This window comes from Talpa occidentalis, unplaced genomic scaffold (genome assembly GCF_014898055.3).
Source record: "Talpa occidentalis isolate TD23 unplaced genomic scaffold, MPIMG_talOcc4v2.1 talOcc4.9, whole genome shotgun sequence".
NCBI classification, from domain to species: Eukaryota; Metazoa; Chordata; class Mammalia; order Eulipotyphla; family Talpidae; genus Talpa; species Talpa occidentalis.
The window spans coordinates 35,539,262-35,564,016 of NW_023605305.1; the positions used below are offsets into that span (position 1 = coordinate 35,539,262).

The 24,755-nt window shown below is 55.6% G+C and overlaps 1 protein-coding gene across 1 annotated transcript in view; it reads right to left on the reverse strand.

Annotated features, from left to right (window-relative positions):
* FGF18 (fibroblast growth factor 18) overlaps positions 1–22,981 on the reverse strand; it is a 32,345-nt gene extending 9,364 nt beyond the window's left edge. The window contains exons 1-3 of the mRNA XM_037500332.1: positions 22,405–22,981; positions 22,197–22,233; positions 9,416–9,596 (exon numbers count right to left, since the gene is read on the reverse strand). Coding sequence (XP_037356229.1) covers positions 9,416–9,596; positions 22,197–22,233; positions 22,405–22,436 — 250 coding nt within the window. The 5' untranslated portion in view covers positions 22,437–22,981. The remainder of the gene's footprint in view (positions 1–9,415; positions 9,597–22,196; positions 22,234–22,404) is intronic.
* Positions 22,982–24,755: the final 1,774 nt, after the last annotated feature.

The following is a 24,755-nucleotide window of genomic DNA, read 5'->3' on the forward strand; positions in this document are numbered from 1 at the left end:
AGTCTCAGTTTCTTACCTTTGCTAGGTAGAGGGAGGGGTTCCACACTATTTGGATTCTTTCTGTGGTTGGGAACAGGAACAGGAGACTGTAGGAAGGGGGTGAAGCTACCAGCCTGGGGTCCAGGCAACCCCAAATGAGTCTGAGAAGGAGATGGCTCTGTCTGCCTCTCTCTTGGCACATTCTCTACCCTCAAGCACCTCTTATTATGCACAAGATCTGACTCCCTGGAGGGCCCTCTGAAGTCACACACCCTCCAGAGCTTGGCTGTCTTTGTCCCCATTTTACAGCGTAGGAAAGTGAGGTCAGACAAGCAACTGGTCTGGAGTGGCTGACATGGGATCTGCCTGCCTCTTCTTGCCGGGGCTCCAGGGGAGGGCCCCCAGCTTTGGGATGATTGGCTCAAAGCACAAGCCCCCACCACTCATCATCCACAGCCAACACTGGAAGCCCTGGTCTTTGCTGGGCCAACCAAAGGGCCTAGGGCTGGGGCTGGACTGTGCCTCCACCCCGGCCAGCCTAGCCACCCCCACCTGAGTATGGGGAGGGTCTGCCTTGCTGCTAAGGGAGCCAGAAGTCTGTTCTCCCCCAACCGACCGCAGCAAGCCACGGAGTGACCTAGACTCCACTCAGCGCATGACATAATGAGGAGGGAGTCGGGCCAGAATTATGTAAAGTCTTTGGGGAGTAATAGCAGCAGCAGTTGAGAGAGAGAGAGAGAGAGAGAGAGAGAGAGAGAGAAAGAAAGAAAGATTGAGAGAGACCCCACCCTCAAGGCCAGGTCTGCCACAGCTCTTGCTTGATCCTCAGCATCACGTTGCCCCCTCTCATGACCCAAGCCTCCAAGATGCAGCTCTCAGGAGCTGGAAACCTCATCTGAGCTCAGTTCCATTCTCCAGGCTTATATCAGGCCAGGCAGGAGGAGTCTGTGACATTATCTTGTTCCATTCCTCATCACCCTGGCAGCCCCTCCTGTCTGCACAACTCAACAGCCTCTTGCCCACACCAATCTCTCCTCCACCCATCTGCCAGAGGGAATCCTTTAAAAACATAAAAGTAATTCTGACTCTTCCCTGCTAAAGTGGATCTCTGACTAACTTCAAATCCAGCCTCTTTACAAGGGAAACATGATCTGGCCCCTGCTGACCATCCCTCCAGCCTCTAATCACAGACTGCCAGCCGCCCAAGTCTCCTTGCTGTTCCTCCCTAACACACTAGCACACTCCTGCCCCAGGGCCTTTGCAGTGGCTGTTCCCTTCAGGTCTTCCTGGAGACCAATTTGGCCAGAACTTTCCATAGTGCCTTCTTAACAACTAGGATGCCCCTCCAATGTCACCTCCTCAGAAAGGCTTTCCCTAGCCATGCTGTTCAATGTCATACCACTCTCCCCAGGCTAGCTCTGCCCAATCCCTGTTCATTTAACTCAGAGCTCTTGTCCACATTGACTTATCTGTTACCATTTTTATTGTCTGTCTCCAAACCACCCAAAGGGAAGCTCCATGAGTACAGGGCCTTATCTGTCTTATCATCACTGTGATATCAGTACCTGGCTCACAGCAAATAACCAATAAGCAAATTTTAGTAAATATATCAATGACCATGTTAGGTAGTATGTAAAAGTTTAAAATTAAGATTCAGATTCACATTCAGAGAAGTGAAGGGACCTGCCCAAGGGCACAGAGCTGGGAAAAACAGCATAGAAAAGCAGTAGTAGAATTTTGAACCCCATCTCTGACTGATTCCATACTCAATATCTTAGCCATCCTGGCCCACCCTGGGGGTAACTCCCGATGCTCCCTGGGGTTATTCCTGCCATTCACTAGAACTCACCCAGCCTCAGAGTTACTATCACATATACTGACTTGCTGCGTGATAAAGGAAAAAACCTGTCCTTCTCTGAGCAAGGATTAGGTAGCCTCCAGGGCCTCTTTCAATTCTGCCCCTCTAGGAAGTATCAGTAACATAATTATTTATAACCTATGATGTGCTGGGCATTGTCTCATTTAATTCTTAGAATACACTCAAGAGGTTAGAACTATTATCCCCATTTTATAGGTGAGAAAACTGAGTCTCAATGTCAAACAGTGACATAGTTAAAACCCAGGCAGGATTCAAACCCAGGCAGGCTAACCCAAGAGGTCCTGGTCTCAAATGCTTTCCTTGGTCTGTCTACCCCACCCCTTACTTCTCCTCCACACCAATCACTTTCCCAGGGGAGGAGAGAGGAACGGACACTAAAAGTGGACATGGAAGGTCTTCTGTTTGGCCTCACTTTTGGTGGCCGAGGTTTGTGGTGGAGATGCCACGGAGCCAACAGGAGAGGGCCACCCCTCCCCAACTCTGTTTCCAAACGACCTTCCAAACACCCTAAGGAAGATACCTTCAAGCTGTACTGAGAGGTGGGGTCGCCCTTGGAGCACCCACGGCTGGGTTTAAACCAGAGAGGCAGGAGAAGGCTGCAGATCTGCTCCAGAAAAGGCTGCAGGAACAGCGGGGCATTGAGTGCAGGCATTGAGTGCCTCTGCTCACAGGCAAGACCACAGGACCAGTCTCACGGTGGGGAGAGGGGGCAGCCCAGCACCTGTCCATGGCTGGGGACCAGGAAGACATAAACAAATTCAAAGAATAGCTCCCTTCTCCAGCATCCAGAGAGGAAAGTAGAAAATGGAAGAGTGGAAGACTCGTATCCTTTTTTTCTTCCTTGTTTCTCTTAAAAGCCTAAAGTAACAACGATAATTAAAAAAAAAAAAAGTAGTAGCAGCTAATACATAGGTGAGCATTTACCACCTGGCAGGCGCTGTGTTTAGCGTTTTAGTAGGAACTCTTGTGCCCATTTTACAGATGAAGAAACTGAGGCACTGACAGGTGGAGTTACTTACTCACCATCACACAGTCAGAGCAGAATTTGAACAAAGGAAGAGTTACCCAAGAACTAGTCTAAGACACAAGGATTTGGACAGGCAGAGTCGGACAGACATCGCCCATGCCGGCCATGGTAGAGAATGAGAAGGGACGAAGATTAATTGGTGGACTGATTCCCTAGCTGGGCTCCCCAGGAGGTGGTCCAGGGACTTGCTTTGAAGATTTTTGGTTTGAAGGGTAGGAAATGACAGGGAAAGACACAGGCAACGAGAGAGCCTGAGAGAGAGAGAGAGAGAGAGAGAGAGAGAGAGAGATGTGTAGTGCAAAGAGAGACACAAGAGACAGGACCAGAGAGGAGGAACTGAGAGAACAAAGCTGGAGGGGGGGTTTCTTTGCCCCAGGCCTTACAGTAAACTCCCCCCCCCCAGACAGAGGAGAAGCTACCCAGCCCCACCTGCACCCTGCCCAGGGCAGCTGCAGCCACTGGAATTTCAGTGCTGACAGTGCCCCTGGCCACTCTCCAGGTATCTTTGGGCAAGGAAATGTCCTTGCTACGAAGGACACCGGGAGGTTGTTCTGATCAGTTTTCCCTCCTTGCTGAAGGTGGACCAGGTTGAGAAGGAGGGAGGTGGGGTGGGGAGATGGGGGAGAATGACACACACATGGGGGAGAATAGCACACACACGTACACATGCACACTATGGCCTTTCTCCAAAGGTGCCCAGCGTTTCCCTCCTCTACAGTCCCCGAGGAGTGTCACAGGCCACGTGGAAAGGAAGGGGGGAAGAATCAATAGGATTGATCAGGAGCTCTATCTAATCCCAGCTGGAGCTGCAGTGTGGCCATTTCAGATGTAGGAGCAGGAACGGCTAGGTGCGGCCACCCTCCATGGGGACAGAAGTTGTGGATGTGCGCTCAGCGGGCTAAGAGGCAGACTGAGAGATGCACGCCCCTTCCAGGGGAGAACACCTGGGGCGAGCATCCCCACCGCACCCCTCAAGCCTAGCTGGCTGGAGGAATAGAAGGAGGGAGGAGCACTGACTTGCCAAGTACCTACTGTGTGGCGACCCCCATGCCAGGCCCTGCCCTCCAGACATCCTCGGGTCACTCGGTCAGCTAATAGTGAGCACCTGTTTGTGGCTGCTCTGTGCATGGAGATAAAGCAGTGCAGAAAACAGACACACACACACACACACACACACACACACACACGAGTTTGCATTATAACAGGAAAGAGAGAATGCTAAAGACTTAACGGAATGTCTAGTAGCCTTAAGTGCTAGGAAGAAAAATATCCCCAGGAGGGGAAAAAAAGGGGACCTCTCTGATAAGGATAAAAATATCCCTAGGAGGGTACAAAGAGGGGGCCTCTCTCCAATTGAACAGAAGCCTGAGAGAGGCCAGAGAGCAAAAGCGCTGCATTCTCAGGTTGAGGGGACAGCACGGCAAAGCCCCCAGCGGGACATGCTGTGCATGTTAGAGGGAGGGTGAGAAGGTCGCTGCGTCACCGCAAGCAAGGACAGAGCAGTGGAGCCCCAATTGTCATGAGGAGTCAGGCCACCATGGTTTGGACAGTATTCCAGTGACGTGAGCCTCTGAGTAGAGGGCCTGCTGTCTCCCGTTTCTCCTGCGTGTGGAAATGCACTTTAGGATACCAGGTTCAGAGACTGGGGCTGGGGGTAGTCCCTGCCGACCCTGCCACAACAGCCTAGCCCAAGGCCCCTGCTCCTTGGGAACTGGCCCTAGGGCTTCTAGAAAGGACCCTGCCACTTGCTCATTAGGGGGGCCCCGGGCACATTGGCTGCAAGTGGAAGAGGCTTCTTCCTCATGATTCCAAGAAACAGGTCAGATGAAGAGGGGGTGACAGAATGAAGGAAATGGGGCCTACACTGGCCAACGGTTCAGCAAAAACCCAGAAGATGCTGCATGGGGGTGCTTTGCGTGAGCCCCAACAGTCAGCTCCAGTTTTTGGTTTGCCCTGCCCATGATTATTTTATTCATTTATCTAGCAACCTTCAACAGGGGAGCTGCTTTCTCACCCCAGACCTCATACCTGAAGAAAGGCCACTGCTTTCATGGAGCTCACATTCTTACAGGAGTCCCCTTACAGCAAGGGGACTAACACAAGGGGGACAGGGTGCTCAGCAAGGCCTCCACAGATGGAATCACAGTCAACTCCATGCTGAGCTGGAGGAAGCCCCAGAGTACGAACCCCACACCCCACACCCGGCCCCACTGATGTGGAAGAAACCAGACAGGGGGCAGGGAGGGAACAGGAAGGGTCCCAAGGCACACAGAAAGTTAGGGGTCTATGGCTTTCCTGGTGGCGCAAGGAGTTAAGATGCAACCTATGAAGCTATCCGCAGCCACTGCAGCACGAGTTCGATGCCCAGCCAGGGAGCTACCCACATGGCGCAGCAGACATCTCCTGACTCGCCTGCTGCTCCCCTCAGCAGTGTACTTCAGTTGATCTGCTTGTTCTGTTCCCCACTCTGTCTTTGATGAATCCTCTCACCCCCCATACCACTGGCCTGTACCCCAGTTCTTGTATGCATAAATAAATAAATCTTTTTAAAAAAAAGTTAGGGGCCTAGGCTACTGTGACTCGGCCAGCCCCTAGGAATGGGTGAGGGCTCCAGCCTGGGAGCAAGCTGAGGTTGGGTGGAGTATCTTACTTGGTGCTGTACCCCTGGGGTCAGGAAATATAAACAAAGAGGAAATCAGAACAAGAGACTCCAAAGACCCCCTCTTCATCTGACCTGTTTCTTGCAATCATGTGGAAGAAGCCTCTTCCACTTGCAGCCAATGTGCCTGGGCCCCCCTAATGAGCAAGAGGTAGGGTCCCTTCTAGAAGCCCCAGGGCCAGTTCCCAAGAGGGGGACTCACTTAGGCTCATGACAGACAGTCCCTGACCTTCGTACAACAGAAGTGAGTTCAGGTGGTTGTTGATGTTAGTCTTGTTCTAATAATCATATATCCCTGATCATAAGATACTCACTCATTCAATTACCCCACTTCACAGAAAAGGAAATAGGATCAAAAGGTGGACTCAGATCCAAGGTCTCAAGCTTGGAAGTGCTGACACCAAGCTTGAAATCCCACCAGACTCCAGAGTCTATGCGCTCAACCCCTCAAAAGACTACCTCCCTGGATAACACAGTCCTCTAGTGGCCTGCTGCAGGGGACATGCGGGAACACTGAGCGGAGCAGCTGGCCTACTGCAGAACATTGTGAGGTTTTATCATTTTTTTCTCTCAAATAGAGAAGCCCTTTTTGTGAAAGAGAGCAGGAATATCCAAAGCTTATCAATGCAGTTACCTCGCCTGGTCCAACGTGCTGGAGTGAATGGGGTGGGGATTACCTCTCCCACTCCCCAAGCATGGGCTCAGTCAGCCCCATAGTCTCCTTCCAAGACCCAAATGCCATCACCCACAGCCCTGCTCCCTGCAGCCAGGAGGGGCTGGTGATGCACATCCTGGACTTAAATGCATCACTCAGAGGCAGGTGGAGGGATACTCTGCACTTCACTTAGCCAGGCAGAAACTGAGCCCAGGGCCAGAGATGCGACCTGGCTCTGAGGGTTGCTCAGACACAGAGCTGCAAGTGGAGCCCTGGAGGTTTGCCTCCTGGGCCAGTGCTGTTTCTTCCAGGCAGGACAGAGGAGACCAGCATCAAAGGCAGGAATGAAGGGAGATGTCATCCCAGGAGGTAGGGATGACCCTCCCTCAGACCCTTCTCCTCACCAAGCATCTGCTGCCTAAACCTCCAGCCCCCCTGGTCTGCTAAAGAAAGTCCCTCTCTCCTGGAGCCCCCACCAGGGCTCCCGAGTGCTCTGAGAAAGCTTTAGGGGCCCCAAAGGGACTCCCTTATAGTATGTCACAGTATGGAAGCCCCACTGACATACATGCAGATTTCACCAGACCACTCACTGCTGCAAAACAGGCCAGAGTTCCTGGGAAGGGCATCCAGACAAAGGTGGCCTGTACCTTGCTCCCACCCTCAGGGGCCTCGTACCTGGGTGGGATATGGTATCTGAGATCCTGAGTTTCTCCGGGGATTCCTGATTCCAGGCATTTACAGGAGATTCTGTTTATACTTGGAGTTTGCTGAAATCCCCACTGCACCCTAACTGCATATTCTAAATCTGCTTGCATCATTCCTTCAGCTGGACCCAGCGCTGAGAAGAGGAAGCAGGTTCTTGGACTATTCTGGACCCCCTGGCCTGACCCCAGTTTACTGATCGCCCCTCCCCCGCAGGCAGAGAAGGCCCCTAATGCAGCTCCATCCTCCGGCCCTGTTCTGCCACATAAATCACCCTCCCAATAATATTTGTATTGATTATCTAGATTGGGAGCCTCCATTGGTTCCATTGTCCCACTTCCTCTCCCAGGGCTCGCAGATGGGGTCCTTTGCCTCATCTGCGTTTCTAATGCAACATTTAAATGGAGCAGCAGCAGCCTGGCCAGCAAGGCCCAATGCTGCCTTGGGTGTTTGTGTGTGTGTATGGGGGGGGGCGGGTGTTGTCAAAACATATTCCTTGAAAGAGAACTGTGAAATTCTAGAGCGAGGCACTAGGGGAGGAGCCAAGATGGCTGGTCCCTGGAGCCCAGAGTGTTCTTAAGGGCACCACCTAGGCACTTGCTGGAAATGCAGGCTCAGGCCCCATCCAGAATCACCCCCCACACACACCCCCAAGAACTGTGTTTTAACATGGTCTCTCTATGCTCCACACGCAACTCAATGTTGTACTGATGTGCTCCAACCCTTGTATCATAAAAGGAAAATGAAGGCCCAGAGGAGGCACAGGGCTTGCCTGAGGTCACACAGCAGGTGAGATCCCCTGAGTCTCCAGTTCAGGCAGAGGAAATGAGAGGGCAAGTGGCTTCTAGAGTGAGCGGCTGGGCTCCTCTCCCTCCCAAGTGCCTGCCTCCTGTCTCATGGTGTGGACAGATGGTTCAGACCAGAATCTGACCCCCCTGTACTCTCCCAGCCTGGAGGGGCCAGCAAGAGCTCCCGGGACTCCCCAGGAGGGCACCTCCCTCCCGCCCCGGCCAGCCAGCTGCCCCTTCCCTGGCAGCAACTGGACAGCAGATCCCAGGGAAAGCCGCCACCTGGGTCTACCCAGCACAGCCAGGAGTCCACAGAGGGGGGCACTGAGAGAAGGAGGCCCGAGAGGAAGCCAGCAGAGGGCCTGGGAGAGGTGGAGGTGGAGAGGAGGGAGGAAGGCAGGGAGACAAGGGACAGAGATGGTGGGAGGGGGGCAGAAACAAAGAGGGGCAGGGATGGGAACCGGGAAGGAGAGAGCTGGGCCTGTCTGAGGAGGAGAGGCACAGATGAAAAGAGAAGCAGTGACTGAAAAAGGAAGAAGGGGAAAGAGGGAGGGAGGGGAATGAGGCAGTAAAGAAAGATGGGGCAGGAAGCAGGGGGGAGGCAGCTGGCCTGGAGATGCCGGAGCCCAGCGTGGTTCAGCCCTGCCCAGCCTGGCCTGGCCCAGCCCCCAGTGATGGTGCAGCTGCCACACTTGGGCCCTACCATGAGGTCAGTCCTGCCCCGGGGCTGAGGGAAAATAAATGGTGTCCAAGATAAAAGGTCCAAGAAATGATCTGTCTTGTTGTCATGTCTTGACTGCAATGGGCAGGGGCCAGTGGGTAGGGGGGCATCATCCCAGAAAAGCCTAGGCTGGCAGCCTGCAGAGCACCCGCCGACCAGGCCATAGCCCTGCGCCGGAGCCACCCACAGCCCCAGCTCCCACCCTTTGACATCTGGGGTCTAGGACACCTACCTGAGCCACAGAAAGCAGGAGCCAGTGGGGGCACAGGCAGTATCCGCTCAGGATCTGGCCCCCAGAGCCCCTTTGAGCTCTGTGCAGGGAGGGTCCTGTCTGTCTGGCTCACTACTGAGGACTTTGTTGCTGGGGACATGAGGAGGGACGGGAGTAAGGGTGTCTCACTCCCCCCAGGCTCCGGGGGAGGCAGCATGAAGCAGGTGGTTCCCAAAACATCCCAGAGGAGTATCAGACAGTTCTAGGGTCAAGAGCAGGTCAGGAGGATGGTGGCTTAGGGTGCTGTCCCCATGCCTCACAGGTGTTCAAGCTCACGGCACACACACACACACACACACACACACACACACACGCCAGGCCAGTTTCTGTCACCACAAGCAGCAACCAAAAAGCATAAATTAGAAGCTCCCCTCCAACATCCCTCCAAGTATGTAAACCCAGGGCTGGCAAAGCAATGCCACATGGAGCAACCACCTGTGTCAGGCTGTCCCCAGGCCAGCCTCTGATCCCCCAGGACAACTGCCATTTATGGGGTATTTATCAGCAAAAGCACTTTTTTTTTCACATCTCCAGTTAGCATTCTCCACAAGATGCTCAGGGATGTACTAGTGCACCCCCATTTTACAGATGAGAAAACTCAAGGTCCAGGAAGGCTCAGAGCCAGGTGCAAGATCACACAGCCAGGACGTGGCAGAGAAGGGATTTGAATCTGAGGCCTTGGAGGCCGGGAGACATGTGTGCACGGTGTAGGGGCTGAGGGGGCTGACACCTACCATACTTGTCACCATCCTCGCCGCGGGCACTGATCCTGCGGCCCAGGACCTGGATGTGCTTCCCGCTGGTCCGGCTGTAGAGCTGGTACAGCCGCAGTTGTTTACGGCTCACATCGTCCCGAGCCCGCGTCTGGTTCTCCACGTGGATGCGGAAGTCCACGTTCTCCTCGGCCACCAGCACCTGGGCAGGGAAAGGGTATCAGTGAGTCCCCCTGGAAGCCCTGGGTCCCCTGCAGACAGAGCCACATTCTCTACAAGAGCCAGGCCTCAGCACACACTCACAACGGCCCCGCTACCAGCCCCAGCACACAGATGAGGCAACTGAGGCTCAGAGAGGCGAGACGAATCACCCAAGGTGGCCTAGCCAGGAAGCAGCAAAGCAAAAATGAGGCCTAGATCTGCTTGGCAATAAAGCTTGCCATCTCCACCGCAACCGCCAGTGAGAGCAAGAAGTGTGGAGCGGATATTTGTTCTACTTCCTTCTCGGTAAAACAGAGTCTATCCAGACACTGAGGATAAAACGAGCACAGTAGAGGTACCCTAATCCAAATGGAGATGGAGGAGGGAGAGGGCAGCTAGCTGTTGGGGTCCCCAGTGGGCAGGGAGGGAGACCTGGCAGGGCTCATCCTGAGAACAAATGGGCTGGAGTGCACAGTCACTTCTCCCCAGAGCTGATGCTGGGGGTCTCCTCTCGATGCCCCAAGGGTCTTCATGCTCCTTTGCACTACCAAGCATTTGCCCTCATCCTGGGCCCTTCGTGTAGAAGCTTTCACTTTGTCTCTCTCATTGGAATTCCCTGTATTCCTTAAGGTTTAGCTCCTGTCTGACCCCATCCTCTAGGAGCCGCCTCTGGCTGTACTGACAAGAACTCTCCAATCTCCCTGAAAACAGCCTCTCCCCAGAAAAACCTGCACCCTCCCCTCACCAGTCCACTCTTGCCTCCTGGGAATCTATCCTCCAAATCCAGTCACCTCAGATGGTCTCCCCTGCACACTCTCCAGGACTTCCCGTCACTCTTAGAGCAAGGGGCCCATGTGGCCTCAAATGCTGCGAGATGAGGGCTGGTTTCCCTCCTTCAACTCCCACCAGTTACATGGGCTGCCTTTTTGTGCCTCTGAACATTCCCAACACAGAACACACACCCACCTCAGGGCCTTTGCACTTGCTTTCCCATTGGTTTCCATACCTTTCCCTAGATTTTTACCTTCTGACTCTTCTACTTCAATTAGATCTCTGCCCAGATGACACATTCAGAGACAGTGCGCCCCCCCTTGACACTTTTCTGAGGCAGCCACCACCACCTCTGTCATCCCCAATGCTCTACCATCACTCACTTTCCTGTCTAGCACTTATCAACCTGATAAGAACAGCCACTTATCTGGTTTTTATTCATCCCACACATATGCAGTAAAATTGGGGCACCATGAAGGCTGGCACCTTCTTTCTTGCTTGCTACCATATCCCAGCATGTAGCAGAGCAGAAATGCAAACATTTGATGGATGAATGAATGAATGAATGAGCATCGAAAAGACTCAGAGTTCTGTCATTACATTTAGCATTATGTTAGGTTTTTCTATGTCTTGCTAATTGTATGGCTGTGCCACCCCATCTTTATCACAGAGCTGAGCAGTTCTGGAAGCCCTGAGTGCAGGGACCACATTGCTATACCCCATGCTCGGCCCAGGATCTCTGTCCCCTCACTGACCTGCACATGTCCTCATTCTCCAGCCAGGGCCCCACAAGCACCTCAGCCGCACTGCATGTTTAACCCTCAATCTCAGGCTCAGCACACAAGCATTACAGATGGGGAGGCTACGGCTCTGCAGTTGAACTGGCAGGGTTACACAGAGGCAAAGCCAGTGAGTCCTAGGCAGCTCCCACACTCTGCATTGAACCCCACCCTGCTGGTTTCCACCACTGATTTCCAATCCCAGCTCTTGCCACTCCCTAGCTAAGAACCTAGGCACGTTACTAACTGCCTTGTGCCTCAGGTTCCTCACCTGTAAAATGAGAATGATGCTAAGAGCAGCCACCTTACGAGCAGCTGTTATGATTAAACATAGAAAGTCTCAGAACAGTGCCTGGTCAGGGTAAACACTCAGTACGGGAATAATAGGGACCTTTTAAGAGTTTCTCAGGGAAGCCCTGCAAACCAGACAAGACGCAAGTGGGCCACGCTTCCACACACCCCAGGCCCCACACACATACCTCCCCACCAACCCCACACATGGCAGCACAGATTACAGTTTGAGAAGATATGACAGCTTTTAATAGTCTCGACAACCCTGCAACGCATGAATACTTATCGCTCCCACTTAACAGATGTAGAAACTGAGGCTCAGATAAGTTAAGTCCACTTCCATTACTCTCCGTCCAGGCCACATCACTATTCCCATCCAAGATCTGAAACCCAGGACCCACCTCTTCATGCCTACATGCTCCAGGGTCCCCTGAGGCCCGTATCTGGTAGGCATTTGTCCTGAAGACCCCTTCACCAAGGGCCACCCACCTTCCTGGAATGACTTCCTAAGGCTGCCTGGCCCCGGCCCCTCCCCCAAGGGCGGGCCTCTGGCTCCCCTCTGTCCTCCAACTCTCCTCCTGCTCACAGGAAACCTTATCGACCAGAGGTCAAACCAATCTCCTCACCCCAGGTCCCCAAGGGGAGCTGCCCTGCCCCAGAAGCCAGCCTCCCATTAACGATTTTCTCCCTGGCCCACTGGACAGAGGCAGCGTGGGTGACCCAGGGTCAGCAGGGGCAATCCAGTGGCCCTTCCCTGGGACGCAGGGGGAACAATCCATCTTGCCCGACTTCTCCCATCTCAGCCACACTCCAGCCAGATCAATCCCAAGAGATGTAGTGGGGTGGGCCTCTGACATGAAAACAGAGTCTGTCCTTCTCCTAAAAAGGCAGGGAGATCCCCAGACTTCCTGGGCAAGACCTCTGGTGGGCTCTAGGCCTTTGCATGAGCTGTGTGCTCTGCCCAGGGCCCCTGCCTCCTCTGCCAGCTGACACCCGCCTTCAGGTCCCACCCCGGAAGCCTTTCCTGGCCCCCTCACCAGGCTGAGTTAGGGCCTCTGGACACGACTTACTGTCCCCAGAGTTCAGCTTAGCTAGTATCATTCCCCTTAGCTAGATCTGCAACACTGCCCCCAGAAAGCACCCAGCAATGTATGCTAAGTGACAGTGGCTAGAATGAGGGAAACCAGGCAGCCAAAATCAGGCCCACCATTTATAGTCAGGCAAGCAGAGGGCCTGATGAAGGGATGGCAGGGAGTGTTCTAAAGCTCTCCACTGCTGAGCTTGCCTCCGTGCCAGGCCCTTGCCAAGAAGCCCTGCAAGCAAGAAAGGCACTCGTGCAGGTAGAGCCCATTTCACAGACGGGACCTCAGAGGCTCTGCTTCCCCACGGGAACATTCTCCCCACCTCCTCTCCTGCTAGCTGGGTGACCAGTCACTTGGCTTTATGGCTAAGAGGGGGCCCGTCTACCAAGCCTCCCCCAAATAGTCAGAGCTGCTCTCTGCCTGCCTTGCACCCATCCAGGTGGCACTGTCACCACAGGTGTTAAAAGGCTGCGGTGTGAGAAAAAAAACTACAGTGAGCAGGCCCTGGCACAGAAACCATGGCTCCTTGTACAGGGCAAAGATGCCTTTTGTCACTGTCCTCCCCTATCCTATGCTCATGGATGATCTTTTGGGTAGCTTTTCCCACAGAAGGGGTGATCTACAGTGGAGTTCCCAGGCTTCCAACCTACAATCCCAATTGCCCTGAGGACTTGGGCTGTGGTGGAAAACTTTACCCACCCCCAATCCAGGAACTGCACAATGACAGGTCATATCTCCCCGCAGTGTGCCCCCACTCCAAGTTCTCAGTGGGTCAGGGCCCAAGTTCTGCTGTTTGCTCTCATCCCCCTAACACATAAGGAGGAGCCCTTTCTCTGCTCCAGAATCCACCAGGGTCCCCACTAGCCACAGGACAATGTCCCTGCTGATCTGGCCCCACCTACCTTCTGAGCCTCCTCCCTTAAGCACATTGCTGGAAAATGCCATGGGATGAGAGCGGTGGGGGTGAGCCCCTCCTCAATGCCAGTTCCCAGACATCAATCCAGATCCCCCTTCCCAAGGGGACATCCAATGGCCCCTGTTCTACTCTCTGGCTGAAGTCTTCAGCCTGTCACCCACCCATGCCTCTAAAGGTGTGTTGGGAGGGCTTCCTTTCCTTGGGGTCATGCTCCCACAGACATCTGCCACGGTACACAGGGCACACACACAGCAGACACGCACACACACACACACCTGAGGTCACTAACTGACTTCAAGTCTCGCCTGACTCACCCCAAATCAACAACTGATTTCTTTGATCTTCAGTTTTTTCATCAGCAGAATTGGGATGGTTCAAAAAATTTATCAAGAAAAGAAGATGTTAGTAACAACAGCTATGGCTATTCTGCTCGTCTTTTTGTTTCTTTTGTTTTCTAAGTAACCACTACTCATTGAGCTAAGAACCACTTTAGGTAAATCATCCCAGGTAACCCCAGAGCAGTTCTAGGAGTTGGTATGATCATCATCCCCATTTTACAGATGAGGAAACTGAGGCTTAGAGAGGCGATGTGTCCAAAGTCACGGAGTTGGTGAGAAAAGAAATCAAGATTCAAAATCCTGCTCCCCCACCACCCCCTCCCCCATGCCTGCCTCCATCCCCCTCTCCTCCACCCCCTTTTCCTCTATTCAGGACAGCAATTGGTTCTGGCCACCAGCCATAGCTGAGGCAGGGGTGGGGGGCAGGGGATTAAACATGAAAGCGCTGAAGGCCTGGAGCTTACTCCCCCCACCCAAGAGAGGAGGATGGGGTCAGACTGCCCCCTCCCGCCAGGTCCCCATCCTTGAGGCCTCATACAAGCTGTGCCCCCTGTCTCCAGGCAGCCTGCCCAGAAAGGGAGGGTCGCGCCAGTCCCAGGAGGGGCAGCCCACAGACTTCCGGCCACATTCCACCACCGCCTGCCTCCTCCTCCAGCAGCAGCATCGGCCGGCAGTGCCAAGGGCTTTCAGACGCCTCCAAATTCTGGATTCAAACCTGAGACTTGCACCCCCCTCCAGGAGTGGTCCCTGATAAAGTCAGTCCCCCTCTGCATCCCAAAACACAGCTCCCCAAACTCTTCCTCGAGAGCCGGCCTGGACTCAGGCCCACGAGTCCCTGCCAGCCACAGTGCTCCATGGATTATAATTATGTTGAGAGCAAAACTCACGTTGGCTCCACTGACTGGGCACTTGCTCTGAGTCAGGGCCCGAGCTAAGCACTTTCCAGACTCCTTCCTTCTTGCAGAACCTGGGCAGGTCAGAACATTTAACATCCCCATGACAAGGGGAGACATACAGAGGCCAAGGGACTGGCCCTAGTTGTAAAGTGACACAGCCAAGATCCAAACCCACTCTCTGGCTCCAGAGTCCGTGAATCTCCCCCAGCTGGCACCCGTGGACAGAAAGGGGTGGAGGAAGGTCTGGCCCACCCCTGACCCCGAGTTTGGCTCAAACTGCTGCCCCCACCCACCCCTCAGCTCCAGACTTCTTACCCTCTCTCGTCACACACTCCACACCCAACTCAGCCAGTACCGAGTGATGCAGTAAAGGGCTCAGTCACCCCCCGACCCCACCTACGCCTGTCCATTAAGCTCCAGGGCTATCAATATGTATTGATTGGCAGGGCCCAGGCATCAGCATGGGAGGGGGCACTGCCACCTACAGCAGGTAACAGGGATCTCCCTCTCCCCAAGCATCGGCCTTCATACAGACGGTCAATATGGGTACCACTGGCAGTTAACCCTGGAGTCAGCCTGGAGGAGGGGGCAGGACCCCAGCAACACTCATCTTAATTCCCTCTCCCTTAAAGTCCCTGGGTGGGAAGAGTAGTCTTGCATGTCAAGACCATTGATATATACCCACTATGGCCTTTGACATTACCCCCCCATTCCCAAATTCTGTGCTTCAGTTGCCCCAACTGGCTTGAAGTCCCCTGAGTGTGTGAGCAAGCATGCGCACTCACACACAGTGGTTCACAGCATCTTTGCTGGCTTGCTCCTATTTCAAAATCTTTTTCCCAGCCAGATCCACTTGCTCCAGGGTCTGGTTGAGGGCCTGTCCTTAGAGAACCCACAGAATCCTCGAGCCCTCGTCCTCTGTACAGATCCCTCTGATTTCTCTAAAGTCCTTGAGAGCCGGGACAAGTCCTGAGCCCCTTGCAGTCCAGCACAGGGCACCAGGAGGAGGTCTCAATCCAGGTGTTCAACCCCCAGAGAAGCTCCTCACTGGCCCCACATTCATTGCACATCAGGTCTGTGCCAGCTACTGTGGTGCCCAAGGGATGGGTCCAGCCTCCCTTGACTTCCAGGAATTATGAGCTGGTGGACAAGCCAGCCTCAGGACAAGCCAGAGTCAAATGTGTAACTGTGGCTCACATTTACTCAACACTCATAATGAGCTGGGCGCCTTGCCAAGTGCTTTCCCCAGGAGGCCGCAATTCACCCTTACAGCAACCCCAAGAGGATGGTTCTAGCCGGATGCCCATATAAAAGATGAGCCACAGAAAGGCTTAATTCATTCAATCATATGGCTACCAAGTGGCAAGGTGGGGCGGGCTAGGTATAGATCCCGAGCTCCTATGCATCCCTGTGAGCCCCTACAGTGACAAAGTGTTAAGGGGTTAAAGACACAGTGGGATGGAGGGAAGGCAGGGTGATAAATAAAACTGCCCAAAGGGTCAGTCATCTCTTTCCAGAGAATACTGAGGAAAATACTGAAGACTGGAGGCCTTCTTCATGGCCCCAAGATCCAGTCCAAAGCCAGCCATGCTGCAAACATCCTCAAGATGTTTGCTGATTGCTAATGAAAAGCTGCACCATAAATGGGCACCTATGGCATACTAAGTCCAAGACATGGCTTCAATTACTCCTCCCAAGAGGCCAAGAGAATGCATTATTTCTCCTATTCCTACATGATGAGGAGACAGAGACTCAGGATCTTGCCCAAGTCCTCATAGCCTATGAGTGGTGCAACAGGATTAAATCCAGACCTAGGTCCAAAGTCTGAACTTCCAAGTCAGGCTGGAGGAGACCTTATTGTATTCATGAAATCTGTGGCAGGTTATATACCTAACACACACAGAGCACATAATTGATGAAGCAGTCACTATTAATCATGTGTGTTAGCCACAGAGCAAGCTACTCCAGGCATTATCTCATTTGGTATTTATGGTAATCCTTAAGAAACAGGTCCCTCACCATTTTACGGGGGTGTACATTAAGAGGTACACAGGGGTGAAAACTAGGAAATTTGCTGAGGCCTCCTTGGTGGCACAAGGGGTTAAGCACAGCACTATGAAGCTATCTGCAGCCTCTGCAGCAGAGTTCGATACCTGGCTGGCCAGGGAGCTATCCACATGGCGCAGCAGACCTCTCCTGACTCACCTGCTGCTCCCCTCAGCAGTGTATTTCAGTCAGTCTGCCTGTTCTGTTCCTCACTCTGTCTCTGGTGAATCCTCTCACACATACCCCCTGTACCCCAGTTCTTGTATGCATAAATACATAAAATTAAATTTAAAAAAGAAATTTGCTGAAAGCTGCTAGTCTCAGCAGCTTTCTGGTGCCAAAGTTCACGCATTTGAGTTACCGGAAGCCACCTAGCTCACCTCACTGACACGTAGGTGGGTAAACTGAGGCATAGCGAGGGCAGTCATGCAAGGAGCAGGTGACAGAAGCAGGGCTGGAACCCAGGGTTCCTGAGAGTGTCTCTGCTCTGTGCACCACAGGGGCTTTCACTAAGCTCCATTCTTGGCACCCCAGCATTTTAAATGGAGGATTGCTGATTGCTAATTTAGACAGAGCAAAGGAAACCCAAACATCTTCCAACCCCTACCAGCAAGACTGACTAAAGCCCCAAGGGCCCGCTTACCCATTGATGTTCCAGAGCCAATCCCTATACTCAGCCCAAAATGCTGGCAACAGGCTCCGTGGCAGTCCCATAGCCCTGCCCAGGCTGCAGGGCCCTTGGTGTTATCCCACCACTGACTACTTGGCCATGATCTTTGCAAGTGGGAGGGCAGACCCAGCAAAAAACACGGGTGCACAGAGGTTCATCAGATTGGGTAATGGAAGCCTCTCAGGGTGAGAGCACAGGAGTGGCTTGGTTTTGAAGCAAGAGTTCAGAGCTCACTAGCACACCCCTGCTTCACCCTTAGGAAGTAGGACAGGCTAATTGATTTTTTTCATTTCCTGCTTTACAGATGCAAAAGCTGAGGCCTAGAGAGGTTAAGTAAATTGCCTGAGGTCACATAGCAAAGACAAGCCCAAGGCAGAACCAGGCAGGCGGACTCTAGTGACCCAGAGCAGCTTTTCTATAAGCCTGGGTTCCAGAGCTGGCACGCCACTCTTGAATCCAGCTCTGCCTGTTCCTGTTGCATGACCACAGCAGGTTATGGCACACATCACAGCATTCCCTAATTCCAGGCTTGTGGAGCTTAGCCTGGACACGTGAGAAAACACCTGTCACCTAATACCTGTGACACCTCAGAGTGTCCTTGTTACCAAGATGGATCTGCACCCCAATTCCCTCACCCACCATTTTTCTGCAGGAAAGCAAGATCAAAAGTTCTCCTCCCTGTGCTCCTCCATCTCCCTTTGGCTACCCAATGGGCCTCAGAGTTGCCCTGGGCAGGACGGAAGCAGCGCTGTGGCCCTGACACAAGCTCCAGCCTACTGACAGCAGTACTGCCAATGACAAGAACTTTTTAAAAACATCACCCTCCCTGGTGGTGCAAGGGGTTAAACATCAGCACTGTGAAGCTATCCACAGTCACTGCAGCACGAGATCAATCCGCAGCTGGCCGGGGAGCTACCCACATGGCGCAGCAGACCTCTCCTGTCTCACCCGCTGCTCCCCTCAGCAGTGTATTTCAGTCAGTCTGCCTGTTCTGCTCCCCGCTCTGTCTCTAGTGAATCCTTTCACCCCCTGCACCGCTGGCCTACACCCCAGTTCTTGTATGCATAAATAAATAAATCTTTTTTAAAAAGTAAAAATAAAATAAAAATTCACCTCCTTATCTCAGAGCCCGGTGATACTCTTGGGCAGCAGGTATGCTGGCTTGGTGCCTCCTCCCCGTCCACACTAGGAAAGAAGCTAGGAGGGGAATGCTGAATCCTCTCCTGAGCTAACCTCTCCCCGCAACAAAACACTCCCCTCTGGCTCTAGGACCCTTTGAGACCAGAACATTCCAGGAAATCAGGCAGGGTCTGCAGTCTGAGTCATATGATGTTCTCAACAGTCCTCCTGGATTCTGATCATCACCCGCCACCCCCATGGGGATCATATAGTGACAATCCACCAGGGTCCTTCACAAACGTGCCTGTTGGGACTCCATTTTCCTCTCAGTTCCCTTTCTGACTAATTTCAGTATTCTTTCTGAAAAGCCTGCCTGGTGTGGTAGAAAGAATACAGAACCTTGAATCCAGATTCTCATGGCCTTGCAAGAAGCCAGAACAGCAAAAAGTAGACTGCCAGCCACTATTTGTTGTATGAATACCCGACCAGAGGGTAGATGGACAGACAGACAGATGGATTTAGTACTTTAGGAAATTAAAACACTATCCAATAGGATAGTTTCCCGTCCTCCTCATGTCCCACAGACTCTGTCTCAGGCTTCCCCGTGCTAGCTAGCCAGCTTAAAGAAAGGGTCTGAACCTCATGGAAGAGGTCAGGTGTGGGGGTTGGTCAGGCCCAAGGGGGCGTGGAAGGAACTTCCAAACTTGAACACATGCCAGCGGTGAGAGAGGAAGGAGAGGAAGTGGCCCCTGCAGGAGGGAGGAGAGGCCGGTGGCAGCCCCCCTGTGCTGGCCCGCCTCACGCCTGGCCTGTCTGGGGAAGGCCAGGACCTAGCCGAGCCTGGCGGCAGGAACAATGTCACGCAGGTGCCGGCCGAGCTGCGTGAAAGGCCCAGCCCGGTGTCATTGTCAGCGCTCAGCCAAGTGCAGAAAAGCAATTTACTGGTCACGCCGCCTGCTCCCCTTGGAAATTTTATAAATTCTTCCGATTTGAGCTATCCACAGAGTCCCAAGTCATGTGGAGAAGGGATTTTATTAAATTCCCAGCTTCCCACTTCCCGGGGTGGCCAGAGGGTGAGGGCGGGCTCACCACATGGAGGGAGGGGGAGGGCAGGGTCTGGCATTGAATGTGCTCAAGAAAATGTGGCTGGGGATTGGGGGGAGTCCACTCTGGGTCTTGTGGCTGTTGGATGGGCAGAGGGGAGGAGCCCACAAGCGCCATTGCTAAGCCTGGACCAGTCCCCTGAAACACAGGGCGGGTAGGGAAGAGCATAGGTGTATCCATTCCCTAAAGACCACGAGGAAGCTTTCCCCGAGGGGGAAAGATGGCGCCTGGGTGCAGGCCCTGCTGCCAGATTGCAAAGCTCTCTGTCCTTCCCACCGTGCAGGGAGGCCTGACCTGGCCCCTGAGCACCAAGGGCGATCTCAAGATCAACCACCCTTTAAGCGTACCCTGCCCAGGAAGACCACCCTCCTCTCCCGGAAGCCAACATCAGACTCCTGGTAACTCCCATGCAGGCCTGCCCTCCCTCTACCTCCACGTTTGTTGCTGGAGCACGAAGGGGGCCATAAGCCTCCCAACCTTGCAGGTAGCCCCTGGCAGCAGTGTTTCTTTATCTCCTGGGAATCACAGACTTGAGAACCCTTTCCCAAACACAAGCACATCGGGACACCATTTTTCCTGTGATGTTTCCTCCCTCATAAACCTGTCCTTAGATAACACAAGGGTGCATGAACCATAGGTTAAAGACATCGATCCTATGGCAGTTCGGATGGGGGAAAGGCAGGGGAGGCTCCCTCACCTTCTTGAAGGCCTAACCCACATGGACCTAACTAGATGGGCCACCCAAGCTGTCTCCCGAGAGGCTGGTGGAGGTGGAGGTGGGATGCGGAATCCAGGTTCCCTCCCTCAGACTCCCCCAGAGAACATAAAGACCACACAGCAGCCACCCCCTCCCCGGGCCCCACTTCAAGCACCCAGAGGCAGCAGGCAGCAAAAGGCATGGACAGCAAGGTCCACAGCCATCTCTCTACCTTCAGGCTCACCTCATTGTCCCCCACCCCCAGGAAGAGAGCTCTCACCCAGGTCAGACAAGCAGACCCCCCGGAGTGACACCAGGGCCTGCCCTCTGCTTGGGGCCTCAGCTGCAAACCAAGCAGGCCATGCCTGGCACTGGCCTCTCTCTGTGACACCAGTGATTCCCCACCCCCCAAACCCTGCCCCCATCACCACGCAGGGTCACATCTGCTTTGGCAAACAGCCAGTCTTGACTTACTGACTCCAGTCATATTGATTCAAGGAGTCACTGGGGACCCCAGCCTGGCCAACAGGAGCAGAGAACCCATGCGTCTGTCCATCCATCCATCCTTCCAGCCCCAACTAGCCCTCCCCCCCACTCCATGCCCATCCTGGTGGTAAAACTCTCTCCCAGGAGTGGTAGGGGAGGTAGCAGATACACCACCACCACCACCACCACCACCACCACCACCACCAAACATTGCAAGATCTACTGGGTTTCAGCAGCGCTCCACACACCCCTTGGGCCAGAGAACTGGGGGAACCACCATTTTCCCCACTCAAGGCTCTCTCTGGGCAAGTCCAGAACGGGGAAGGCTAAGGCCTAGGCATCCTCTGTCACCCCATAAGGACACCTGCCTTCACTACCCAGAGGGGGAAGGGACAATCTCTTTTGGCCCCAGTCCAGCTGCTCCTAGGCCCCCTCCCTCTCAGGTTTAGGTTGGAGGGGGGGACAGGACAGTTGGCAATTCCCGGTCCCTTTCCTTCCCACCCCCCCACCCCCCCCACCACACCCAGGCGAAGGCAGCCCTGGTCTGGTTCTAATCGGGCTGAAGTCGGCTCCCTCTTTCCCTCTTCGTTTTCCCTCCACCCCTCCTTTTTCCTTCATTTCCATGGCTTTGGAAGCCGGAGCGTTCCAACTGTCTGCGTGCCAAGACCTTCCCGAGTCTGAAAGCTGCTGAAGTAACAGATCAGATTTTAGCAAGTGCTTTCCAGGCTGAGCGCCAAGCCCTCTTCTGATTCACCGAGAGCAGCGAGCGGGGAGCGAGGCGGGGAACCAGCTGAGAGCTGCACCACCTTGGGGCAAGAGTGTGCGGAGCGCCGCGGGCCAGGAGAAAGGCCCCTGGGTGCAGGCACGGCTCTCTGCTCCCTCTCATCCGTCTCCCCTAGTTCTCCTCTCTCTCTCTCTCTCTCTCTCTCTCTCTCTCTCTCTCTCTCCTGCAAACGCCTTTGAAACCACAGAGTAATTTACAACTAAAGCTTTCTCCCTGGACTCGAAACCCACTGGGCTGAAAAGAGCCTTTTTGTTTGAAAGAGCAAGCGGAGAGCTTCAGGGACGGTCTGCAGAGAAACCCCCGGGTCTCGACTCCCCCCTCCCGAGGTCGGGGCGCGCAGCCGGCCCTCTCTTCTGCAAGGGCTGAGCTCGCGGCTGCGGAGACCCCCGGTCGGGGCCGAGCGGGGCGCGCCAGCCCGAGCCGGCCGCACAGCCCCTGCCCTTGGAGTGTCCACGCCCGCTCGGGGCGCGCCCGAAGCCGCCCTTCCGCGCCCTGGGAACAGGTGCACGGGCTCGGCGCCCGGGAGGGGTGGGGCGCAGGGAGGGGGCGCGGCCCGGGGGAGGGGGTCGCCGTGCGCCCGGCGGCCGGGGGGCGGGGGAGGCCCGAGCCGGAGCCCACGTACCTGTACCTGGAAGCACAGCAGCAGGAAGTGTAAACACCTGCGGGGAGAGACGGAGAGGCGGTCAGTGGCCGCGAGCACGGCGCGCGCGGACAGACACACGGACACACACGCGGCGGGCAGGGGCGCCGCGCGGGGCGGCCCCGGAGCCCCGGCCCCGACAGACGGCCCCGCGGGGCGGGCGGGCGGCGCGCGGGCGCGCGGCGCTTACAGGCAAGTGCAGGCGGAGGGCGCCGGATACATCGCTGGGCGGGGGGCGGGCGGCGGCTCCTAGCCCAGCCTGCACATGTCCGCTCCGCGCGGCCGGGACCGGGCGCCTCCGCCGCCGCCGCCGCCGCCGCCGCCGCTGCTGCTGCTCCCTGCGCGCCGGCTGCTGCTGCTGCTGCAGGCTCTGCTGCTCCGGGGCGCTCCGCGGCGCGCCCTGCGGCATCAGCGCCCCGCGCGGCTCCTCCCGAGCGCTGCGCCCTGCGGGCTGGCGCGGGGGCTGGGGGCGGCCGCCGCGGGGCAGGGGCGCACGCCCGGCGCGGGGGAGCGGGGGCTGCGGGGCCGGCCGGCCGTCAGGGCGCGCGCGGGTCCGGCTCAGGCGCGGCGCGGCATGCGCGGCGGGGCCGCGAGCTGCGAGCCGGGCGCGCTCTCCGCCGGGGCGCGGGCGAGCCGAGCCGGGGTCAGCGCTCCGGGGCCGGGGCGCGCGGCTGCAGCACCCCCGCGTCACGGCCGCTCCGTCCGGGCGCCCGCCGGCTCATGTCTCCTCCTCCGTGTCTCTCCGGCCGTGCGCATCGCCGCCTCCCACCACAGGCGGCGGCCGGGGCGTTTTCTACGCGCGGGCGGCGAGGGGGCGGGGGGCCGGGGGCGGGCCCCGGCCCGAGCCGGCACAATGAGGATGCGGGGCCCGGGGGCTCCCCCCTCGGGGCGCGGCCGGACCGGCGCTCAGCTCGCCTGGGTGCGCCGCGCCCACATCAAAGGCGGCCCTGCCTGCTTGCCTGCCTGCCCGCCGCGGCTCCCCGCGGCCGCCGCCTCTGCTCCGGGCCGCTCCGGGGTGGAGGGGGCGCGCAGACTCCCCGCGGCTGGACCGGCCGCTCCGCCGGGGCCGAGCCGGGGAGGCGGGCGCGGGGGCCGGTGGCAGCCGTCGGAGCGCGGCGCCCGGGCGCAGGGACTTGCGCCGCGGCGCGAGCGCGGCCGGGATCGAGCGGGCGGCGGTCCCCGAGCGCGCAGCTGGGCGCGGAGCGTCTTCCCTCGCCCCGGCGCGGCTCGCGCTCGCACACCCACCGGCGCGCGAGTGGGGCGCGGGGAGGGGCGGGTCAGGCCCGGCCCCCGGGGCGGCTCCACTTAAGGGGGGGTCGCTTTTAGCCCCCCCCTTCCCCGCGAATCTACTCAGGATCGTGGGGCTGTCCAGCCGCCCCCGCGGACTACTGACCTTTCTTAAGTGAGCCCCTTCCCTAATGTCTCCGTACCTGCCGCCCGAGAGGGGGGTCTCCAGGGCGTCTCCCCGAACCACTCCCCGCCCCGCCCCACTCCACTCCGGGGCGCACGGGTCGGTGCTCCGGGTCCCAACTGGGATCTCCGGTAGGCGAGACAGCTTTGGAAACGCACGGCTGCCACCTAGCGGGCTCGAGGCGTCCTGCAACCCCGGCTCGGGCGGGCTCCCGCCCCGGAGGAGCCAGCAGAACTCTGGTCAGCGACCACTCTAGCCCCTCTTCTGACCTCCTGGCTGAGATTTGCTTCCGTTTGCATACTACTAAGCGGTTTGGCTTCTTTAACTAGCAGACAGCTCTTGAAGATAGCTCTTCTTCCTACTCCACCCCTTCAGAGACGTCCCTCCTGTCTTTTCCACAACCGTCTCAAAGCCTAGAGCCCCCAACAGCCAGGCTTTCTCTCTCTGTTTGGGTCTGATGCAAGGGAGACTAGAGAAAGAAACTACAAGAAACTCAGAACAGGCAAAGCTCAGGAATCCAACCTGGTTACAAACCTCCTGTGTCATTGGCTGTGGTTGATATTCCCATTTCACTAGAGCATAAACAGGGGTGGGTTCTAGCCGTGTTATTTCCTAGAGCCAGGAAATAGGAAAATGCAGCGATCCTTCTAAATGCCAGTCCTCCCTGCAAGCTATTTTAAGGTCCATTCCAAAGCCAAGGCTATCTTAAACAGATGGCTTGTCTCGCCACTGGACACAAGTGCAGAAAACTTTCAAAACTAGGTGCTGAGTGATGGGGTAAGTTCTTGTGTGAAGTACTGGGCTGAATTTACTTAGACATTCTCATTGCCAGAACTTGGTCTCACCGAGTCTTGGTGAAAGTGAACCCATAGGATACAAGGATTAACTAGAGGTGGACAGAAATGCTCCCACGGAAGCCTACATCATCACCACCATCCTCAACCTTGCTTTCTAGGAAGACCTCTGACTTACCAGTCAAGGGGTAGTCTGGGCCTATCTCCTGCTAAAATGTTGTGAAACCACAATGTCTCTCGACTCCAAATCTAGTCATTTGACCACATTCTTCAAAATAGTTTCTTCAGATCCAGTTTTCACATGTTTACCACACAAATGAATCTATCTGAATTCTA